General features: G+C 41.7%; 1 protein-coding gene across 1 annotated transcript in view; it reads left to right on the forward strand.

Annotated features, from left to right (window-relative positions):
- Positions 1-19,282, forward strand: part of Prp19 (pre-mRNA processing factor 19) — a 241,755-nt gene that overhangs the window by 166,620 nt on the left and 55,853 nt on the right. Inside the window, exon 9 of the mRNA XM_071665386.1 lies at positions 2,991-3,129. Coding sequence (XP_071521487.1) covers positions 2,991-3,129 — 139 coding nt within the window. The remainder of the gene's footprint in view (positions 1-2,990; positions 3,130-19,282) is intronic.

Genomic DNA, 19,282 nt, shown 5'->3' on the forward strand with positions numbered 1-19,282 from the left:
TTGTGTGCATAGGTATATATGTATGTGTCTGTGTGTGTGTATATATGTATACATTGAGATGTATGGGTATTTATATTTGCGTGTGTGGACGTGTATGTATATACATGTGTATGGGGGTGGGTTGGGCCATTTCTTTCATCTGGTTCCTTGTGCTACCTCGCAAACGCAGGAGACAGCGACAAAGCAGAATAATAAAAAAAATAATAATGGATAAGGGTGAGGTACCTGAGGATTGGTGGAATGTCTGTAAAGTGCCATTGTATAAAGGTATAGGGGAACAAAGGTGAGTGTTTGAATTACAGGGTCATAAGTTTGTTGAGTGTACCTGGTAGATTGTGTAGAAGAGTGGTGATTGAGAGGATAGTGGCATGCAAGGAGCATCAGACTGGGTAAAAACAATTTGGTAAAGGTTGTGTGGCTCAGGCATTTGTTTTGAAGAATGTGTTTGAGAAATACTTAGAGAAATAAGGATTTGTATGTGGCATTTATGGATCTGGAGAAAGCCCATGATAAGGGATGATAAACATGTTCTGTGGAAGGTGCCACAAATATTTGGTGTGGAAAGGAAGTAATCAGGAGCTGTAAGGCATTTTTATCAAGAGATTAAGGCATGCATGTGAGTATGTTCGTGAGTAGTTCTGAATGAAGGAGGGTCTGTAGTAGGGATGTTTGATCTTTTATGGGTGGGAAGGTGAGTTAGGGGAATGGTGGTGGTCTTGAAGAGAAGAGTAGGTTTGCAGTATGTTGGGGATGGGAGGGGCCTTTGACAAGAGTCAGTTGTTGTTTGCTGATGATATGGTTTTAGTGGCAGATTTGAATTAGAGGCCACAGAAGCTAGTGTCTAAGTTTGGGAGAGTGTATGAAAGGAGAAAGTTTAGATTAAATGTGAATAATAGCAAGGTTAATAGGTATAGGAGTGCAAAGAGAATTTCGAATGTTCATTTGACTTCAGAGGAAGTGGCATGTTTTAGTTCCTGGGAGCATGGCAGTATATGGAACCTTGTGAGCTGAAATGAGCCATAGGATAAGTGAGGGAGTAAAGGTCTTGGGTGTATTAAGGAATGTGTGAAAAGAGAGGTCACAGTCATTAAAGGCAAAAATGAGTATGCTTGATGATAAAGTAGTCTGGTTGATGCTGTATGGATGAGAGGCCTGGGCCTTAAACAAATATACAAATGATAGAGAGAATGTGTTGGAGATGGAATGTTTGAGGATGTGAGGAGGGTTGATCAAATGAGAAATGATAGGGTTGTAAGACAGCTTACGAGGGGGAACCAAAATGGTTTGAACATGAGAAGATGGGTGAGGAAAAGATGAGTAAGTGGGTATACTAATGAGAAGTGGAAGGAACAAGAAAAAGGGGGAAATCAAAGAGGAAGTGGAAGGATGAAGTGAAAGATGCTTTGAAGGCTTGAGGCCTGAACATGCAAGAGGGTGTGATGCATGCACGGAGTAGAGTGAATTAGAGTGATTTTGTTTACAGGTACAACATACTGTCAATGGGCTCTAGTTTCTGTTCACTATATATGACAGCTAGAGAATGGACTCAAATGAATAAGGCCGTTTTTTTTTCATCTGTTCCCAGTATTATCTTGCTGACACGAGAAATGGTTAACGTATAGAAAATTAAGAGAAAAATCTTAAGCTAAAGGCCACGTAGACCTATCACAGGAAGAAGAGAAAAATTTGTCCCACTTCTTTCTGATTAGGAAACTCTTTACCTCTCAAATAGATATTAAAAATGATTATGGGTGTAATTGAAAGCTGCATGTGATTTGGAATAGAAAGGAGAGATTTTTCAGGTCTGATATGCTGGGCCCCTATAAAGACTGGCTTTAGAATTGAACCAAGTATTCGAAAAGAGAGTTACAGAGCAGTGGTTCCCAACCTTGATTCATTGATGCCTCATTTGAATTTTTCTAAGGTTATTGTAACCCCACTCAGGAATGAAAATGTTTGCTTGTGATAGTGTTCATTAAAGACAGAAAACAAGGGTAACTGAGGGAAGTATGGTTACTGAATTTAGCAAGCAGAGCAAAACAACTTGGCTTAATGACACATTCAAAACATACTTTAACACAGAAAAGCTGCTGACTGTAGCATCATAACAAACATATTTTGACAGCCATGAAGAAGTGTCAATGGCATCAGAAAAAATGGTTGGTGACCATAGAGTTTGGAACCCCTGTTGTAGTGGAAGAGGAGGCAAATGTGACTATACTTGCAGTTTCATCTGCTATGTGTTCAGAAACAGTGAGCATCACCTGGTGGGGATGGGAGATAGTAATCCTTTAAGGAAAGTGAAACAAGATTTTGTAAGTTAGTCCTGCCAGCATTTGTATTTGCTGATGTTGATTGTTGATAGATTTGTTACTTAGGGGATTAGATCTTGCAGTAAAGAAATACGAGTGTAGGCAGGTGAATCAGGTAAGTGCAAGATTGTTATCAGTAGCATGAAGGATTAGAGGTCAAAAACTGATGCAAAGAGTTGGGAAAGTATATGTTATGGTCAGGAAGTGTGTTAAGGTAGTAGTTAATTTGCTCTAAATTATTGATGATGGAAAATGCGTGGGCATATTTCCCCCACTCCCACAACCACCATCACCATCTATGTAGAAAGATTTCAGCCAGTGTCTAATATTAGATGAGAGGACATCACAGCCTTGTGATGGGATTTGAACAGTCAAGTAATGTTATAAAGTTTATAGAGTTATGAGAGCAGTAGGTAGAGCAGGAATATAATAAGAGTTAGAGGACATATCTTAAGATTCCAATGAACCTTTTCTCAGCATGATATTCAGATTTTTTTATCATTTTCTTTTAAATCACTACACTGGAGAGATGCTATAACTTTGATAAGTAGAATACATTCTGCAAGATCCATCTAATTATAAGAATCAGAGGCAGCATTTTTCAGCAACATTAAAGATAATTCAACCAAACGCACCCCTCTAGACATAGCTATCCATTTCACACATTTTCATCTTCAGGTGAGTGATACCTCTGCCAGTTCACCCTTGACTGCTGCCCAGTTCCACCCTGATGGTCTTATACTCGGCACAGGAACTCAGGATGCCACAATCAAGATTTGGGATTTAAAGGAACGTTCTAATGTTGCAAATTTCCCAGGTAATTGTTACTTTAAAGTTTGTCTTTTAATTTGAGTTGTCAGCCTAACTGCACGTTTTATGATAGCTACCTATAGCATTTATATGTTTGCTGTAGGTACCAAGAAGTGTTTATGACAGTTAATGAAATCATGGAGAACGAAGTGAGACATTAGAATTAGGGGCTACAAGCTAAGGTGCATTAGGAAGTATGTGGAAGGAAAGTTTATTGTTTGTAAGAGCAAAGATGGATATGTTTAAATGCATAGTGATCTTGACGATATTATAGGCTTTGAATGAAAAAAAAGGCTTTGGTTTGTTTGCAGGTTGGTTTGAAGTATGTTGGTGATCTGTGTTGTTGTCTTTTTTTTCTGAGATGGCAACTGAGGCCCTAATTTAAGCCATCTCATTAACACTTGAATCTGTGGATAGGTCATTTTGATAGAGATGCTTTATGGAAGTTTAAGAGTATACATTATGGGAAGTAAGTTGTTAGAAGCAGTAGGAATAGTTTGCGGCAGGGGTGTGTGACGTCTCCATGGTTGTTTAATTTGTTTATGGAGGCTTTGGTTAGGGAGGTAAGTGCAAGTGTCTTGGAGAGAGGGGCAAGTATGCATTCTGTTGGGGATGAGAGGGCCTGGGAAGTGAGTCAGTTTTCTTTCACCGATGATACAGCGCTGGTGGCTGATTCATGTGAGAAACTGCAGAAGGTGGTGACTGAGTTTGGTAAAGTGTGTGAAAGAAGAAAGTTAAGAGTAAATGTGAATAAGAGCAAGGTTGATAGGTACAGTAGGGTTGAGGGTCAAGTCAATTGGGAGGTAAGTTTGAATGGAGAAAAACTGGAGGAAGTAAAGTGTTTTAGATATCTGGGAGTGGATTTGGCAGCGGATGAAACCATGGAAGCGGAAGTGAATCATAGGGTGGGGGAGAGGGCGAAAATCCTGGGAGCCTTGAAGAATGTGTGGAAGTTGAGAGCATTATCTCAGAAAGCAAAAATGGGTATGTTTGAAGGAATAGTGGTTCCAACAATGTTGTATGGTTACGAGGCGTGGGCTATGGATAGAGTTGCACAGGAGGGTGGATGTGCTGGAAATGAGATGTTTGAGGACAATGTGTGGTATGAGGTGGTTTGATCGAGTAAGTAATGTAAGGGTAAGAGAGGTGTGGAAATAAAAAGAGTGTGGTTGAGAAAGCAGAAGAGGGTGTTTTGAAATGGTTTGGGCACATGGAGAGAATGAGTGAGGAAAGATTGACCAAGAGGATATATGTGTCGGAGGTGGAAGGAACGAGGAGAAGTGGGAGACCAAATTGGAGATGGAAAGATGGAGTGAAAAAGATTTTGAGTGATCGGGGCCTGAACATGCAGGAGGGTGAAAGGCAGGCAAGGAGTAGAGTGAATTAGATCGATGTGGTATACTGGGGTCGATGTGCTGTCAATGGATTGAATCAGGGCATGTGAAGTGTCTGGGGTAAACCATGGAAAGTTCTGTGGGGCTTGGATGTGGAAAGGGAGCTGTGGTTTCGGGCATTATTGCATAACAGCTAGAGACTGAGTCTCAGTGAACGAATGGGGCCTTTGTTGTCTTTTCCTAGCGCTACTTCGCACATATGAGGGGGGAAGGGGGATGTTATTTCATGTGTGGCAGGGTGGTGATGGGAATGAATAAAGGCAGACAGTGTGAATTGTGTGCATAGGTATATATGTATGTGTCTGTGTGTGTATATATATGTATACATTGAGATGTATGGGTATTTATATTTGCGTGTGTGGACGTGTATGTATATACATGTGTATGGGGGTGGGTTGGGCCATTTCTTTCATCTGGTTCCTTGTGCTACCTCGCAAACGCAGGAGACAGCGACAAAGCAGAATAATAAAAAAAATAATAATGGATAAGGGTGAGGTACCTGAGGATTGGTGGAATGTCTGTAAAGTGCCATTGTATAAAGGTATAGGGGAACAAAGGTGAGTGTTTGAATTACAGGGTCATAAGTTTGTTGAGTGTACCTGGTAGATTGTGTAGAAGAGTGGTGATTGAGAGGATAGTGGCATGCAAGGAGCATCAGACTGGGTAAAAACAATTTGGTAAAGGTTGTGTGGCTCAGGCATTTGTTTTGAAGAATGTGTTTGAGAAATACTTAGAGAAATAAGGATTTGTATGTGGCATTTATGGATCTGGAGAAAGCCCATGATAAGGGATGATAAACATGTTCTGTGGAAGGTGCCACAAATATTTGGTGTGGAAAGGAAGTAATCAGGAGCTGTAAGGCATTTTTATCAAGAGATTAAGGCATGCATGTGAGTATGTTCGTGAGTAGTTCTGGATGAAGGAGGGTCTGTAGTAGGGATGTTTGATCTTTTATGGGTGGGAAGGTGAGTTAGGGGAATGGTGGTGGTCTTGAAGAGAAGAGTAGGTTTGCAGTATGTTGGGGATGGGAGGGGCCTTTGACAAGAGTCAGTTGTTGTTTGCTGATGATATGGTTTTAGTGGCAGATTTGAATTAGAGGCCACAGAAGCTAGTGTCTAAGTTTGGGAGAGTGTATGAAAGGAGAAAGTTTAGATTAAATGTGAATAATAGCAAGGTTAATAGGTATAGGAGTGCAAAGAGAATTTCGAATGTTCATTTGACTTCAGAGGAAGTGGCATGTTTTAGTTCCTGGGAGCATGGCAGTATATGGAACCTTGTGAGCTGAAATGAGCCATAGGATAAGTGAGGGAGTAAAGGTCTTGGGTGTATTAAGGAATGTGTGAAAAGAGAGGTCACAGTCATTAAAGGCAAAAATGAGTATGCTTGATGATAAAGTAGTCTGGTTGATGCTGTATGGATGAGAGGCCTGGGCCTTAAACAAATATACAAATGATAGAGAGAATGTGTTGGAGATGGAATGTTTGAGGATGTGAGGAGGGTTGATCAAATGAGAAATGATAGGGTTGTAAGACAGCTTACGAGGGGGAACCAAAATGGTTTGAACATGAGAAGATGGGTGAGGAAAAGATGAGTAAGTGGGTATACTAATGAGAAGTGGAAGGAACAAGAAAAAGGGGGAAATCAAAGAGGAAGTGGAAGGATGAAGTGAAAGATGCTTTGAAGGCTTGAGGCCTGAACATGCAAGAGGGTGTGATGCATGCACGGAGTAGAGTGAATTAGAGTGATTTTGTTTACAGGTACAACATACTGTCAATGGGCTCTAGTTTCTGTTCACTATATATGACAGCTAGAGAATGGACTCAAATGAATAAGGCCGTTTTTTTTTCATCTGTTCCCAGTATTATCTTGCTGACACGAGAAATGGTTAACGTATAGAAAATTAAGAGAAAAATCTTAAGCTAAAGGCCACGTAGACCTATCACAGGAAGAAGAGAAAAATTTGTCCCACTTCTTTCTGATTAGGAAACTCTTTACCTCTCAAATAGATATTAAAAATGATTATGGGTGTAATTGAAAGCTGCATGTGATTTGGAATAGAAAGGAGAGATTTTTCAGGTCTGATATGCTGGGCCCCTATAAAGACTGGCTTTAGAATTGAACCAAGTATTCGAAAAGAGAGTTACAGAGCAGTGGTTCCCAACCTTGATTCATTGATGCCTCATTTGAATTTTTCTAAGGTTATTGTAACCCCACTCAGGAATGAAAATGTTTGCTTGTGATAGTGTTCATTAAAGACAGAAAACAAGGGTAACTGAGGGAAGTATGGTTACTGAATTTAGCAAGCAGAGCAAAACAACTTGGCTTAATGACACATTCAAAACATACTTTAACACAGAAAAGCTGCTGACTGTAGCATCATAACAAACATATTTTGACAGCCATGAAGAAGTGTCAATGGCATCAGAAAAAATGGTTGGTGACCATAGAGTTTGGAACCCCTGTTGTAGTGGAAGAGGAGGCAAATGTGACTATACTTGCAGTTTCATCTGCTATGTGTTCAGAAACAGTGAGCATCACCTGGTGGGGATGGGAGATAGTAATCCTTTAAGGAAAGTGAAACAAGATTTTGTAAGTTAGTCCTGCCAGCATTTGTATTTGCTGATGTTGATTGTTGATAGATTTGTTACTTAGGGGATTAGATCTTGCAGTAAAGAAATACGAGTGTAGGCAGGTGAATCAGGTAAGTGCAAGATTGTTATCAGTAGCATGAAGGATTAGAGGTCAAAAACTGATGCAAAGAGTTGGGAAAGTATATGTTATGGTCAGGAAGTGTGTTAAGGTAGTAGTTAATTTGCTCTAAATTATTGATGATGGAAAATGCGTGGGCATATTTCCCCCACTCCCACAACCACCATCACCATCTATGTAGAAAGATTTCAGCCAGTGTCTAATATTAGATGAGAGGACATCACAGCCTTGTGATGGGATTTGAACAGTCAAGTAATGTTATAAAGTTTATAGAGTTATGAGAGCAGTAGGTAGAGCAGGAATATAATAAGAGTTAGAGGACATATCTTAAGATTCCAATGAACCTTTTCTCAGCATGATATTCAGATTTTTTTATCATTTTCTTTTAAATCACTACACTGGAGAGATGCTATAACTTTGATAAGTAGAATACATTCTGCAAGATCCATCTAATTATAAGAATCAGAGGCAGCATTTTTCAGCAACATTAAAGATAATTCAACCAAACGCACCCCTCTAGACATAGCTATCCATTTCACACATTTTCATCTTCAGGTGAGTGATACCTCTGCCAGTTCACCCTTGACTGCTGCCCAGTTCCACCCTGATGGTCTTATACTCGGCACAGGAACTCAGGATGCCACAATCAAGATTTGGGATTTAAAGGAACGTTCTAATGTTGCAAATTTCCCAGGTAATTGTTACTTTAAAGTTTGTCTTTTAATTTGAGTTGTCAGCCTAACTGCACGTTTTATGATAGCTACCTATAGCATTTATATGTTTGCTGTAGGTACCAAGAAGTGTTTATGACAGTTAATGAAATCATGGAGAACGAAGTGAGACATTAGAATTAGGGGCTACAAGCTAAGGTGCATTAGGAAGTATGTGGAAGGAAAGTTTATTGTTTGTAAGAGCAAAGATGGATATGTTTAAATGCATAGTGATCTTGACGATATTATAGGCTTTGAATGAAAAAAAAGGCTTTGGTTTGTTTGCAGGTTGGTTTGAAGTATGTTGGTGATCTGTGTTGTTGTCTTTTTTTTCTGAGATGGCAACTGAGGCCCTAATTTAAGCCATCTCATTAACACTTGAATCTGTGGATAGGTCATTTTGATAGAGATGCTTTATGGAAGTTTTAAAGAGTATACATTATGGGAAGTAAGTTGTTAGAAGCAGTAGGAATAGTTTGCGGCAGGGGTGTGTGACGTCTCCATGGTTGTTTAATTTGTTTATGGAGGCTTTGGTTAGGGAGGTAAGTGCAAGTGTCTTGGAGAGAGGGGCAAGTATGCATTCTGTTGGGGATGAGAGGGCCTGGGAAGTGAGTCAGTTTTCTTTCACCGATGATACAGCTCTAGTGCCTGATTCGTGTCAGAAACAGCAGAAGTTGGTGACTGACTCTAGAAAATTGTGTGAAAGGAGAAAGTTGAGAGTGAATATCAATAAGAGCAAGGTTATTAGGTTCAGTAGAGTGAAGGGACAAGTTAATTGGAATGTAAGTTTGAATGGAGAAAAATTGGAGGTAGTATTAAGAACAGAGGACTGAGCCTTTGAGGGAATATCCCCACTTGGCCCCCTTCTCTGTTCCTTCTTTTGGAAAATTAAAGACGGGACGGGAGGATTTCCAGCTCCGCACTCCCTCCCCTTTTAGTCACCTTCTACGACATGCAGGGAATACGTGGGAAGTATTTTTTCTCCCCTATCCCCAGGGATAATATAATTTGCTTTGAAGAATGTACTTGAGAAATACTTAGAAAAACAAATGGATTTGTATGTAACGTTTATGGATCGGGAGAAGGCATATGATAGAGTTGATAGAGATGCTCTGTAGAAGGTATTAAGAGAATATGGTGTGGAAGGCAAGTTGCTGGAAGCAGTGAAAAGTTTTTATTGAGTATGTAAGGTATGTGTATGAGTAGGAAGAGAGGAAAGTGATTGCTTCTCAGTGAATGTCAGTTTCTGGCAGGGGTGTGTGATGTCTCCATGGTTGTTTAATTTGTTTATGGATGGGGTTTTTAGGGAGGTGAATGCAAGAGTTTTGGAGAGAGGGGCAAGTATGCAGTCTGTTGTTGATGAGAGGGCTTGGGAAGTGAGTCAGTTGTTGTTCACTGATGATACAACTCTGGTGGCTGATTCTGGTGAGAAACTGCAGAAGCTGGTGACTGAGTTTGGTAAAATGTGTGAAAGAAGAAAGCTGAGAGTAAATGTGAATAAGAGCAAAGTTTTTAGGTACAGTAAGGTTGAGGGACAAGTCAATTGGGAGGTAAGTTTGAATGGAGGAAAACTGGAGGAAGTGAAGTGTTTTAGATGTCTGGGAATGGATTTGGCAGTGGATGGAACCATGGATGCAGAAGTGAGTCACAGGGTAGGGGAAGGGGCGAAATGTTTGGAAGGCAAGAACATTATCTCGGAAAGCAAAAATGGATATGTTTGAAGGAATAGTGGTTCCAACAATGTTATGTGATTGCGAGGCATGGGCTATAGATAGGGTTGAACAGAGGAGGGTGGATGTGTTGGAAATGAGATGTTTGAGGACAATATGTGGTATGAGGTGGTTTGATCGAGTAAGTAATGAAAGGGTAAGAGAGATGTGTGGTAATAAAAAGAGTGTGGTTGAGAGAGCAGAAGAGGGTGTATTGAAATGGTTTGGCCATATGGAGAGAATGAGTGAGGCAAGATTGACAAAGAGGACATGTGTGTCAGAGTTGGAGGGAACGAGAAGTGGGAGACCAAATTTAAGTTGGAAGGATGGAGTTAAAAGGATTTTGAGCGATTGGGGCCTGAACATGCAGGATGGTGAAAGGCATGCAAGGAATAGAGTGAATTTGAACGATGTGATATACCGGGGTTGATGTGTTGTCAATGGATTGCACCAGGGCATGTGAAGCGTCTGGGTTAAACCACGGAAAGTTTTGTGGGGCCTGGATGTGGAAAGGAAGCTGTGGTTTCAATGCATTATACATGACAGCTAGAGACTGAGTGTGAACAAATGTGGCCTTTCTTGTCTTTTCCTAGCGCTACCTCGTGCGCCTGTGGGAGGAGGGGGTTGTCATTTCATGTGTGGCGGGGTGGCGACGGGAATGAATAAAGGCAGCAAGTATGGATTATGTACATGTGTATATATGTCTATGTCTGTGTATGTATATATATATATATATGTATAAGTTGAGGGGACTAGAGGGGACGGGAGCGGAGGGCCAGAAATCCTCTCCTCCTTGTAATTTTAACTTTCTAAAAAATGGGAAACAGGAGTCACGCAGGGAGTGCTCATCCTCCTCGTAGACTCAGATTGGGGTGTCTAAATGTGTGTGGATGTAACCAAGATGTGAAAAAAGGAGAGATAGGTAGTATGTTTCAGGAAAGGAATCTGGATGTTTTGGCTCTGAGTGAAACGAAGCTCAAGGGTAAAGGGGAAGAGTGGTTTGGGAATGTCTTGGGAGTAAAGTCAGGGGTTAGTGAAAGGACAAGAGCAAGGAAAGAAGTAGCAGTACTCCTGAAACAGGAGTTGTGGGAGTATGTGATAGAATGTAAGAAAGTAAATTCTCAATTAATATGGGTAAAACTGAAAGTTGATGGAGAGAGATGGGTGATTATTGGTGCATATGCACCTGGGCATGAGAAGAAAGATCATGAGAGGCAAGTGTTTTGGGAGCAGCTAAATGAGTGTGTTAGTGGTTTTGATGCATGAGACCGGGTTATAGTGATGTGTGATTTGAATGCAAAGGTGAGTAATGTGGCAGTTGAGGGAATAATTGGTATACATGGGGTGTTCAGTGTTGTAAATGGAAATGGTGAAGAGCTTGTAGATTTATGTGCTGAAAAAGGACTGGTGATTGGGAATACCTGGTTTAAAAAGTGAGATATACATAAGTATACGTATGTAAGTAGGAGAGATGGCCAGAGAGCGTTATTGGATTACATGTTAATTGACAGGCGCGCGAAAGAGAGACTTTTGGATGTTAATGTGCTAAGAGGTGCAACTGGAGGGATGTCTGATCATTATCTTGTGGAGGCTAAGGTGAAGATTTGTATGGGTTTTGAGAAAAGAAGAGTGAATGTTGGGGTGAAGAGGGTGGTGAGAGTAAGTGAGCTTGGGAAGGAGACTTGTGTGAGGAAGTACCAGGAGAGACTGAGTACAGAATGGAAAAAGGTGAGAACAATGGAAGTAAGGGGAGTGGGGGAGGAATGGGATGTATTTAGGGAATCAGTGATGGATTGCGCAAAAGATGCTTGTGGCATGAGAAGAGTGGGAGATGGGTTGATTAGAAAGGGTAGTGAGTGGTGAGATGAAGAAGTAAGATTATTAGTGAAAGAGAAGAGAGAGACATTTGGACGATTTTTGCAGGGAAAAAATGCAATTGAGTGGGAGATGTATAAAAGAAAGAGACAGGAGGTCAAGAGAAAGGTGCAAGAGGTGAAAAAGAGGGCAAATGAGAGTTGGGGTGAAAGAGTATCATTAAATTTTAGGGAGAATAAAAAGATGTTCTGGAAGGAGGTAAATAAAGTGCGTAAGACAAGGGAGCAAATGGGAACTTCAGTGAAGGGCGCAAATGGGGAGGTGATAACAAGTAGTGGTGATGTGAGAAGGAGATGGAGTGAGTATTTTGAAGGTTTGTTGAATGTGTTTGATGATAGAGTGGCAGATATAGGGTGTTTTGGTCGAGGTGGTGTGCAGAGTGAGAGGGTTAGGGAAAATGATTTGGTAAACAGAGAAGAGGTAGTAAAAGCTTTGCGGAAGATGGAAGCCGGCAAGGCAGCAGGTTTGGATGGTATTGCAGTGGAATTTATTAAAAAAGGGGGTGACTGTATTGTTGACTGGTTGGTAAGGTTATTTAATGTATGTATGACTCATGGTGAGTTGCCTGAGGATTGGCGGAATGCGTGCATAGTGCCATTGTACAAAGGCAAAGGGGATAAGAGTGAGTGCTCAAATTACAGAGGTATAAGTTTGTTGAGTATTCCTGGTAAATTATATGGGAGGGTATTGATTGAGAGGGTGAAGGCATGTACAGAGCATCAGTTTGGGGAAGAGCAGTGTGGTTTCAGAAGTGGTAGAGGATGTGTGGATCAGGTGTTTGCTTTGAAGAATGTATGTGAGAAATACTTAGAAAAGCAAATGGATTTGTATGTAGCATTTATGGATCTGGAGAAGGCGTATGATAGAGTTGATAGAGATGCTATGTGGAAGGTATTAAGAATATATGGTGTGGGAGGAAAGTTGTTAGAAGCAGTGAAAAGTTTTTATCGAGGATGTAAGGCATGTGTACGTGTAGGAAGAGAGGAAAGTGATTGGTTCTCAGTGAATGTAGGTTTGCGGCAGGGGTGTGTGATGTCTCCATGGTTGTTTAATTTGTTTATGGATGAGGTTGTTAGGGAGGTGAATGCAAGAGTTTTGGAAAGAGGGGCAAGTATGAAGTCTGTTGTGGATGAGAGAGCTTGGGAAGTGAGTCAGTTGTTGTTCGCTGATGATACAGCGCTGGTGGCTGATTCATGTGAGAAATAACAGAAGCTGGTGACTGAGTTTGGTAAAGTGTGTGAAAGAAGAAAGTTAAGAGTAAATATGAATAAGAGCAAGGTTATTAGGTTCAGTAGGGTTGAGGGTCAAGTCAACTGGGAGGTAAGTTTGAATCGAGAAAAACTGGAGGGAGTAAAGTGTTTTAGATATCTGGGAGTGGATCTGGCAGCAGATGGAACCATGGAAGCGGAAGTGGATCATAGGGTGGGGGAGGGGGCGAAAATCCTGGGAGCCTTGAAGAATGTGTGGAAGTCGAGAACATTATCTCGGAAAGCAAAAATGGGTATGTTTGAAGGAATAGTGGTTCCAACAATGTTGTATGGTTGCGAGGCGTGGGCTATGGATAGAGTTGTGCGCAGGAGGGTGGATGTGTTGGAAATGAGTTGTTTGAGGACAATGTGTGGTGTGAGGTGGTTTGATCGAGTAAGTAATATAAGGGTAAGAGAGATGTGTGGAAATAAAAAGAGCGTGGTTGAGAGAACAGAAGATGGTGTTTTGAAATGGTTTGGGCACATGGAGAGAATGAGTGAGGAAAGATTGACCAAGAGGATATATGTGTCAGAGGTGGAGGGAACGAGAAGTGGGAGACCAAATTGGAGATGGAAAGATGGAGTAAAAAAGATTTTGTGTGATCGGGGCCTGAACATGCAGGAGGGTGAAAGGTGGGCAAGGAATAGAGTGAAGTGGATCGGTGCGGTATACCGGGGTTGACGTGCTGTCAGTGGATTGAATCAGGGCATGTGAAGCGTCTGGGGTAAACCATGGAAAGTTGTGTGGGGCCTGGATGTGGAAAGGGAGCTGTGGTTTCGGGCATTATTGCACGGCAGCTAGAGACTGAGTGTGAACGAATGGGGCCTTTGTTGTCTTTTCCTAGTGCTACCTTGCACACATGAGGGGGGAAGGGGGATGGTATTCCATGTGTGGCAAGGTGGCGATGGGAATGAATAAAGGCAGACAGTGGAATTGTGTGCATGGGTATATATGTATGTGTCTGTGTGTGTATATATATGTGTACATTGTGTGTATATATATGTGTACATTGAGATGTATAGGTATGTATATTTGCGTGTGTGATTGGGAATACCTGGTTTAAAAAGCGAGATATACATAAGTATACGTATGTAAGTAGGAGAGATGGCCAGAGAGTGTTATTGGATTATGTGTTAATTGACAGGCGCGCGAAAGAGAGACTCTTGGATGTTAATGTGCTGAGAGGTGCAACTGGAGGGATGTCTGATCATTATCTTGTGGAGGCTAAGGTGAAGATTTGTATGGATTTCAGAAAAGAAGAGTGAATGTTGGGGTGAAGAGGGTGGCGAGAGTAAGTGAGCTTGGGAAGGAGACTTGTGTGAGGAAGTGCCAGGAGAGACTGAGTACAGAATGGAAAAAGGTGAGAACAATGGAAGTAAGGGGAGTGGGCGAGGAATGGGATGTATTTAGGGAATCAGTGATGGATTGCGCAAAAGATGCTTGTGGCATGAGAAGAGTGGGAGGTGGGTTAATTAGAAAGGGTAGTGAGTGGTGGGATGAAGAAGTAAGATTATTAGTGAAAAAGAAGAGAGAGGCATTTGGACGATTTTTGCAGGGAAAAAATGCAATTGAGTGGGAGATGCATAAAAGAAAGAGACAGGAGGTCAAGAGAAAGGTGCAAGAGGTGAAAAAGAGGGCAAATGAGAGTTGGGGTGAGAGAGTATCATTAACTTTTAGGGAGAATAAAAAGATGTTCAGGAAGGAGGTAAATAAAGTGCGTAAGACAAGGGAGCAAATGGGAACTTCAGTGAAGGGCACAAATGGGGAGGTGATCACAAGTAGTGGTGATGTGAGAAGGAGATGGAGTGAGTATTTTGAAGGTTTGTTGAACGTGTTTGATGATAGAGTGTCAGATACAGGGTGTTTTGGTCGAGGTGGTGTGCAAAGTGAGAGGGTTAGGGAAAGTGATTTGGTAAACAAAGAAGAGGTAGTAAAAGCTTTGCGGAAGATGAAAGCCGGCAAGGCAGCAGGTTTGGATGGTATTGCAGTGGAATTTATTAAAAAAGGGGGTGACTGTATTGTTGACTAGTTGGTAAGGTTATTTAATGTATGTATGACTCATGGTGAGTTGCCTGAGGATTGGCGGAATGCGTGCATAGTGCCATTGTACAAAGGCAAAGGGGATAAGAGTGAGTGCTCAAATTACAGAGGTATAAGTTTGTTGAGTATTCCTGGTAAATTATATGGGAGGGTATTGATTGAGAGGGTGAAGGCATGTACAGAGCATCAGATTGGGGAAGAGCAGTGTGGTTTCAGAAGTGGTAGAGGATGTGTGGATCAGGTGTTTGCTTTGAAGAATGTATGTGAGAAATACTTAGAAAAGCAAATGGATTTGTATGTAGCATTTATGGATCTGTGTACAGAATGGAAAAAGGTGAGAACAATGGAAGTAAGGGGAGTGGGGGAGGAATGGGATGTATTTAGGGAATCAGTGATGGATTGCGCAAAAGATGCTTGTGGCATGAGAAGAGTGGGAGGTGGGCTGTTTAGAAAGGGTAGTGAGTGGTGGGATGAAGAAGTAAGAGTATTAGTGAAAGAGAAGAGAGAGGCATTTGGACGATTTTTGCAGGGAAAAAATGCAATTGAGTGCGAGAAGTATAAAAGAAAGAGACAGGAGGTCAAGAGAAAGGTGCAAGAGGTGAAAAAAAGGGCAAATGAGAGTTGGGGTGAGAGACTATCAGTAAATTTTAGGGAGAATAAAAAGATGTTCTGGAAGGAGGTAAATAGGGTGCGTAAGACAAGGGAGCAAATGGGAACTTCAGTGAAGGGCGTAAATGGGGAGGTGATAACAAGTAGCGGTGATGTGAGAAGGAGATGGAATGAGTATTTTGAAGGTTTGTTGAATGTGTCTGATGACAGAGTGGCAGATATAGGGTGTTTTGGTCGAGGTGGTGTGCAAAGTGAGAGGGTTAGGGAAAATGATTTGGTAAACAGAGAAGAGGTAGTAAAAGCTTTGCGGAAGATGAAAGCCGGCAAGGCAGCAGGTTTGGATGGTATTTCAGTGGAATTTATTAAAAAAGGGGGTGACTGTATTGTTGACTGGTTGGTAAGGTTATTTAATGTATGTATGACTCATGGTGAGGTGCCTGAGGATTGGCGGAATGCGTGCATAGTGCCATTGTACAAAGGCAAAGGGGATAAGAGTGAGTGCTCAAATTACAGAGGTATAAGTTTGTTGAGTATTCCTGGTAAGTTATATGGGAGGGTATTGATTGAGAGGGTGAAGGCATGTACAGAGCATCAGATTGGGGAAGAGCAGTGCGGTTTCAGAAGTGGTAGAGGATGTGTGGATCAGGTGTTTGCTTTGAAGAATGTATGTGAGAAATACTTAGAAAAGCAAATGGATTTGTATGTAGCATTTATGGATCTGGAGAAGGCATATGATAGAGTTGATAGAGATGCTCTGTGGAAGGTATTAAGAATATATGGTGTGGGAGGCAAGTTGTTAGAAGCAGTGAAAAGTTTTTATCGAGGATGTAAGGCATGTGTACGTGTAGGAAGAGAGGAAAGTGATTGGTTCTCAGTGAATGTAGGTTTGCGGCAGGGGTGTGTGATGTCTCCATGGTTGTTTAATTTGTTTATGGATGGGGTTGTTAGGGAGGTAAATGCAAGAGTCCTGGAAAGAGGGGCAAGTATGAAGTCTGTTGGGGATGAGAGAGCTTGGGAAGTGAGTCAGTTGTTGTTCGCTGATGATACAGCGCTGGTGGCTGATTCATGTGAGAAACTGCAGAAGCTGGTGACTGAGTTTGGTAAAGTGTGTGGAAGAAGAAAGTTAAGAGTAAATGTGAATAAGAGCAAGGTTATTAGGTACAGTAGAGGTGAGGGTCAAGTTAATTGGGAGGTGAGTTTGAATGGAGAAAAACTGGAGGAAGTGAAGTGTTTTAGATATCTGGGAGTGGATCTGTCAGTGGATGGAACCATGGAAGCGGAAGTGGATCATAGGGTGGGGGAGGAGGCGAAAATTTTGGGAGCCTTGAAAAATGTGTGGAAGTCGAGAACATTATCTCGGAAAGCAAAAATGGGTATGTTTGAAGGAATAGTGGTTCCAACAATGTTGTATGGTTGCGAGGCGTGGGCTATGGATAGAGATGTGCACAGGAGGATGGATGTGCTGGAAATGAGATGTTTGAGGAAAATGTGTGGTGTGAGGTGGTTTGATCGAGTAAGTAACGTAAGGGTAAGAGAGATGTGTGGAAATAAAAAGAGCGTGGTTGAGAGAGCAGAAGAGGGTGTTTTGAAATGGTTTGGGCACATGGAGAGAATGAGTGAGGAAAGATTGACCAAGAGGATATATGTGTCGGAGGTGGAGGGAACGAGGAGAAGAGGGAGACCAAATTGGAGGTGGAAAGATGGAGTGAAAAAGATTTTGTGTGATCGGGGCCTGAACATGCAGGAGGGTGAAAGGAGGGCAAGGAATAGAGTGAATTGGAGCGATGTGGTATACAGGGGTTGACGTGCTGTCAGTGGATTGAATCAAGGCATGTGAAGCGTCTGGGGTAAACCATGGAAAGCTTTGTAGGTATGTATATTTGCGTGTGTGGACGTGTGTATGTACATGTGTATGGGGGTGGGTTGGGCCATTTCTTTCGTCTGTTTCCTTGCGCTACCTCGCAAACGCGGGAGACAGCGACAAAGTATAAAAAAAAAAAAAAAAAAAAAAAATTATGGATCTGGAGAAGGCATATGATAGAGTTGATAGAGATGCTCTGTGGAAGGTATTAAGAATATATGGTGTGGGAGGCAAGTTGTTAGAAGCAGTGAAGAGTTTTTATCGAGGATATACGGCATGTGTACGTGTAGGAAGAGAGGAAAGTGATTGGTTCTAAGTGAATGTAGGTTTGTGGCAGGGGTGTGTGATGTCTCCATGGTTGTTTAATTTGTTTATGGATGGGGTTGTTAGGGAGGTGAATGCAAGAGTTTTGGAAAGAGGGGCAAGTATGAAGTCTGTTGTGGATGAGAGAGCTTGGGAAGTGAGTCAGTTGTTGTTCGCTTATGATACAGCGCTGGTGGCTGATTCATGTGAGAAACTGCAGAAGCTGGTGACTGAGTTTGGTAAAGTGTGTGAAAGAAGAAAGTTAAGAGTAAATGTGAATAAGAGCAAGGTTATTAGGTACAGTAGGGTTGAGGGTCAAGTCAATTGTGAGGTAAGTTTGAATGGAGAAAAACTGGAGGAAGTAAAGTGTTTTAGATATCTGGGAGTGGATCTGGCAGCAGATGGAACCATGGAAGCGGAAGTGAATCATAGGGTGGGGGAGGGGGCGAAAATCCTGGGAGCCTTGAAGAATGTGTGGAAGTCGAGAACATTATCTCGGAAAGCAAAATTGGGTATGTTTGAAGGAATAGTGGTTCCAACAATGTTGTATGGTTGCGAGGCGTGGGCTATGGATAGAGTTGTGCGCAGGAGGATGGATGTGCTGGAAATGAGATGTTTGAGGACAATGTGTGGTGTGAGGTGGTTTGATCGAGTAAGTAACGTAAGGGTAAGAGAGATGTGTGGAAATAAAAAGAGCGTGGTTGAGAGAGCAGAAGAGGGTTATTTGAAATGGTTTGGGCACATGGAGAGAATGAGTGAGGAAAGATTGCCCAAGAGGATATATGTGTCGGAGGTGGAGGGAACGAGGAGAAGTGGGAGACCAAATTGGAGGTGGAAATATGGAGTGAAAAAGATTTTGTGTGATCGGGGCCTGAACATGCAGGAGGGTGAAAGGAGGGCAAGGAATAGAATGAATTGGATCGATGTGGTATACCGGGGTTGACGTGCTGTCAGTGGATTGAATCAGGGCATGTGAAGTGTCTGGGGTAAACCATGGAAAGCTGTGTAGGTATGTATATTTGCGTGTGTGGATGTTTGTATATACATGTGTATGGTTTGGGCCATTTCTTTCGTCTGTTTCCTTGCGCTACCTCGCAAACACGGGAGACAGCAAAAAAAAAAAATATATATATATATATATATATATATATATATATTTATATATATATATATTTGCAGGGAAAAAATGCAATTGAGTGGGAGATGTATAAAAGAAAGAGACAGGAGGTCAAGAGAAAGGTGCAAGAGGTGAAAAAAAGGGCAAATGAGAGTTGGGGTGAGAGAGTATCATTAAATTTTAGGGAGAATAAAAAGATGTTCTGGAAGGAGGTAAATAAAGTGCGTAAGACAAGGGAGCAAATGGGAACTTTGGTGAAGGGCGCAAGTGGGGAGGTGATAACAAGTAGTGGTGATGTGAGAAGGAGATGGAGTGAGTATTTTGAAGGTTTGTTGAATGTGTTTGATGATAGAGTGGCAGATATAGGGTGTTTTGGTCGAGGTGGTGTGCAAAGTGAGAGGGTTAGGGAAAATGAGTTGGTAAACAGAGAAGAGGTAGTGAAAGCTTTGCGGAAGATGAAAGCCGGCAAGGCAGCAGGTTTGGATGGTATTGCAGTGGAATTTATTAAAAAAGGGGGTGACTGTATTGTTGACTGGTTGGTAAGGTTATTTAATGTATGTATGACTCATGGTGAGGTGCCTGAGG

Source organism: Panulirus ornatus, chromosome 10, assembly GCF_036320965.1.
Source record: "Panulirus ornatus isolate Po-2019 chromosome 10, ASM3632096v1, whole genome shotgun sequence".
Classification (NCBI taxonomy): Eukaryota; Metazoa; Arthropoda; class Malacostraca; order Decapoda; family Palinuridae; genus Panulirus; species Panulirus ornatus.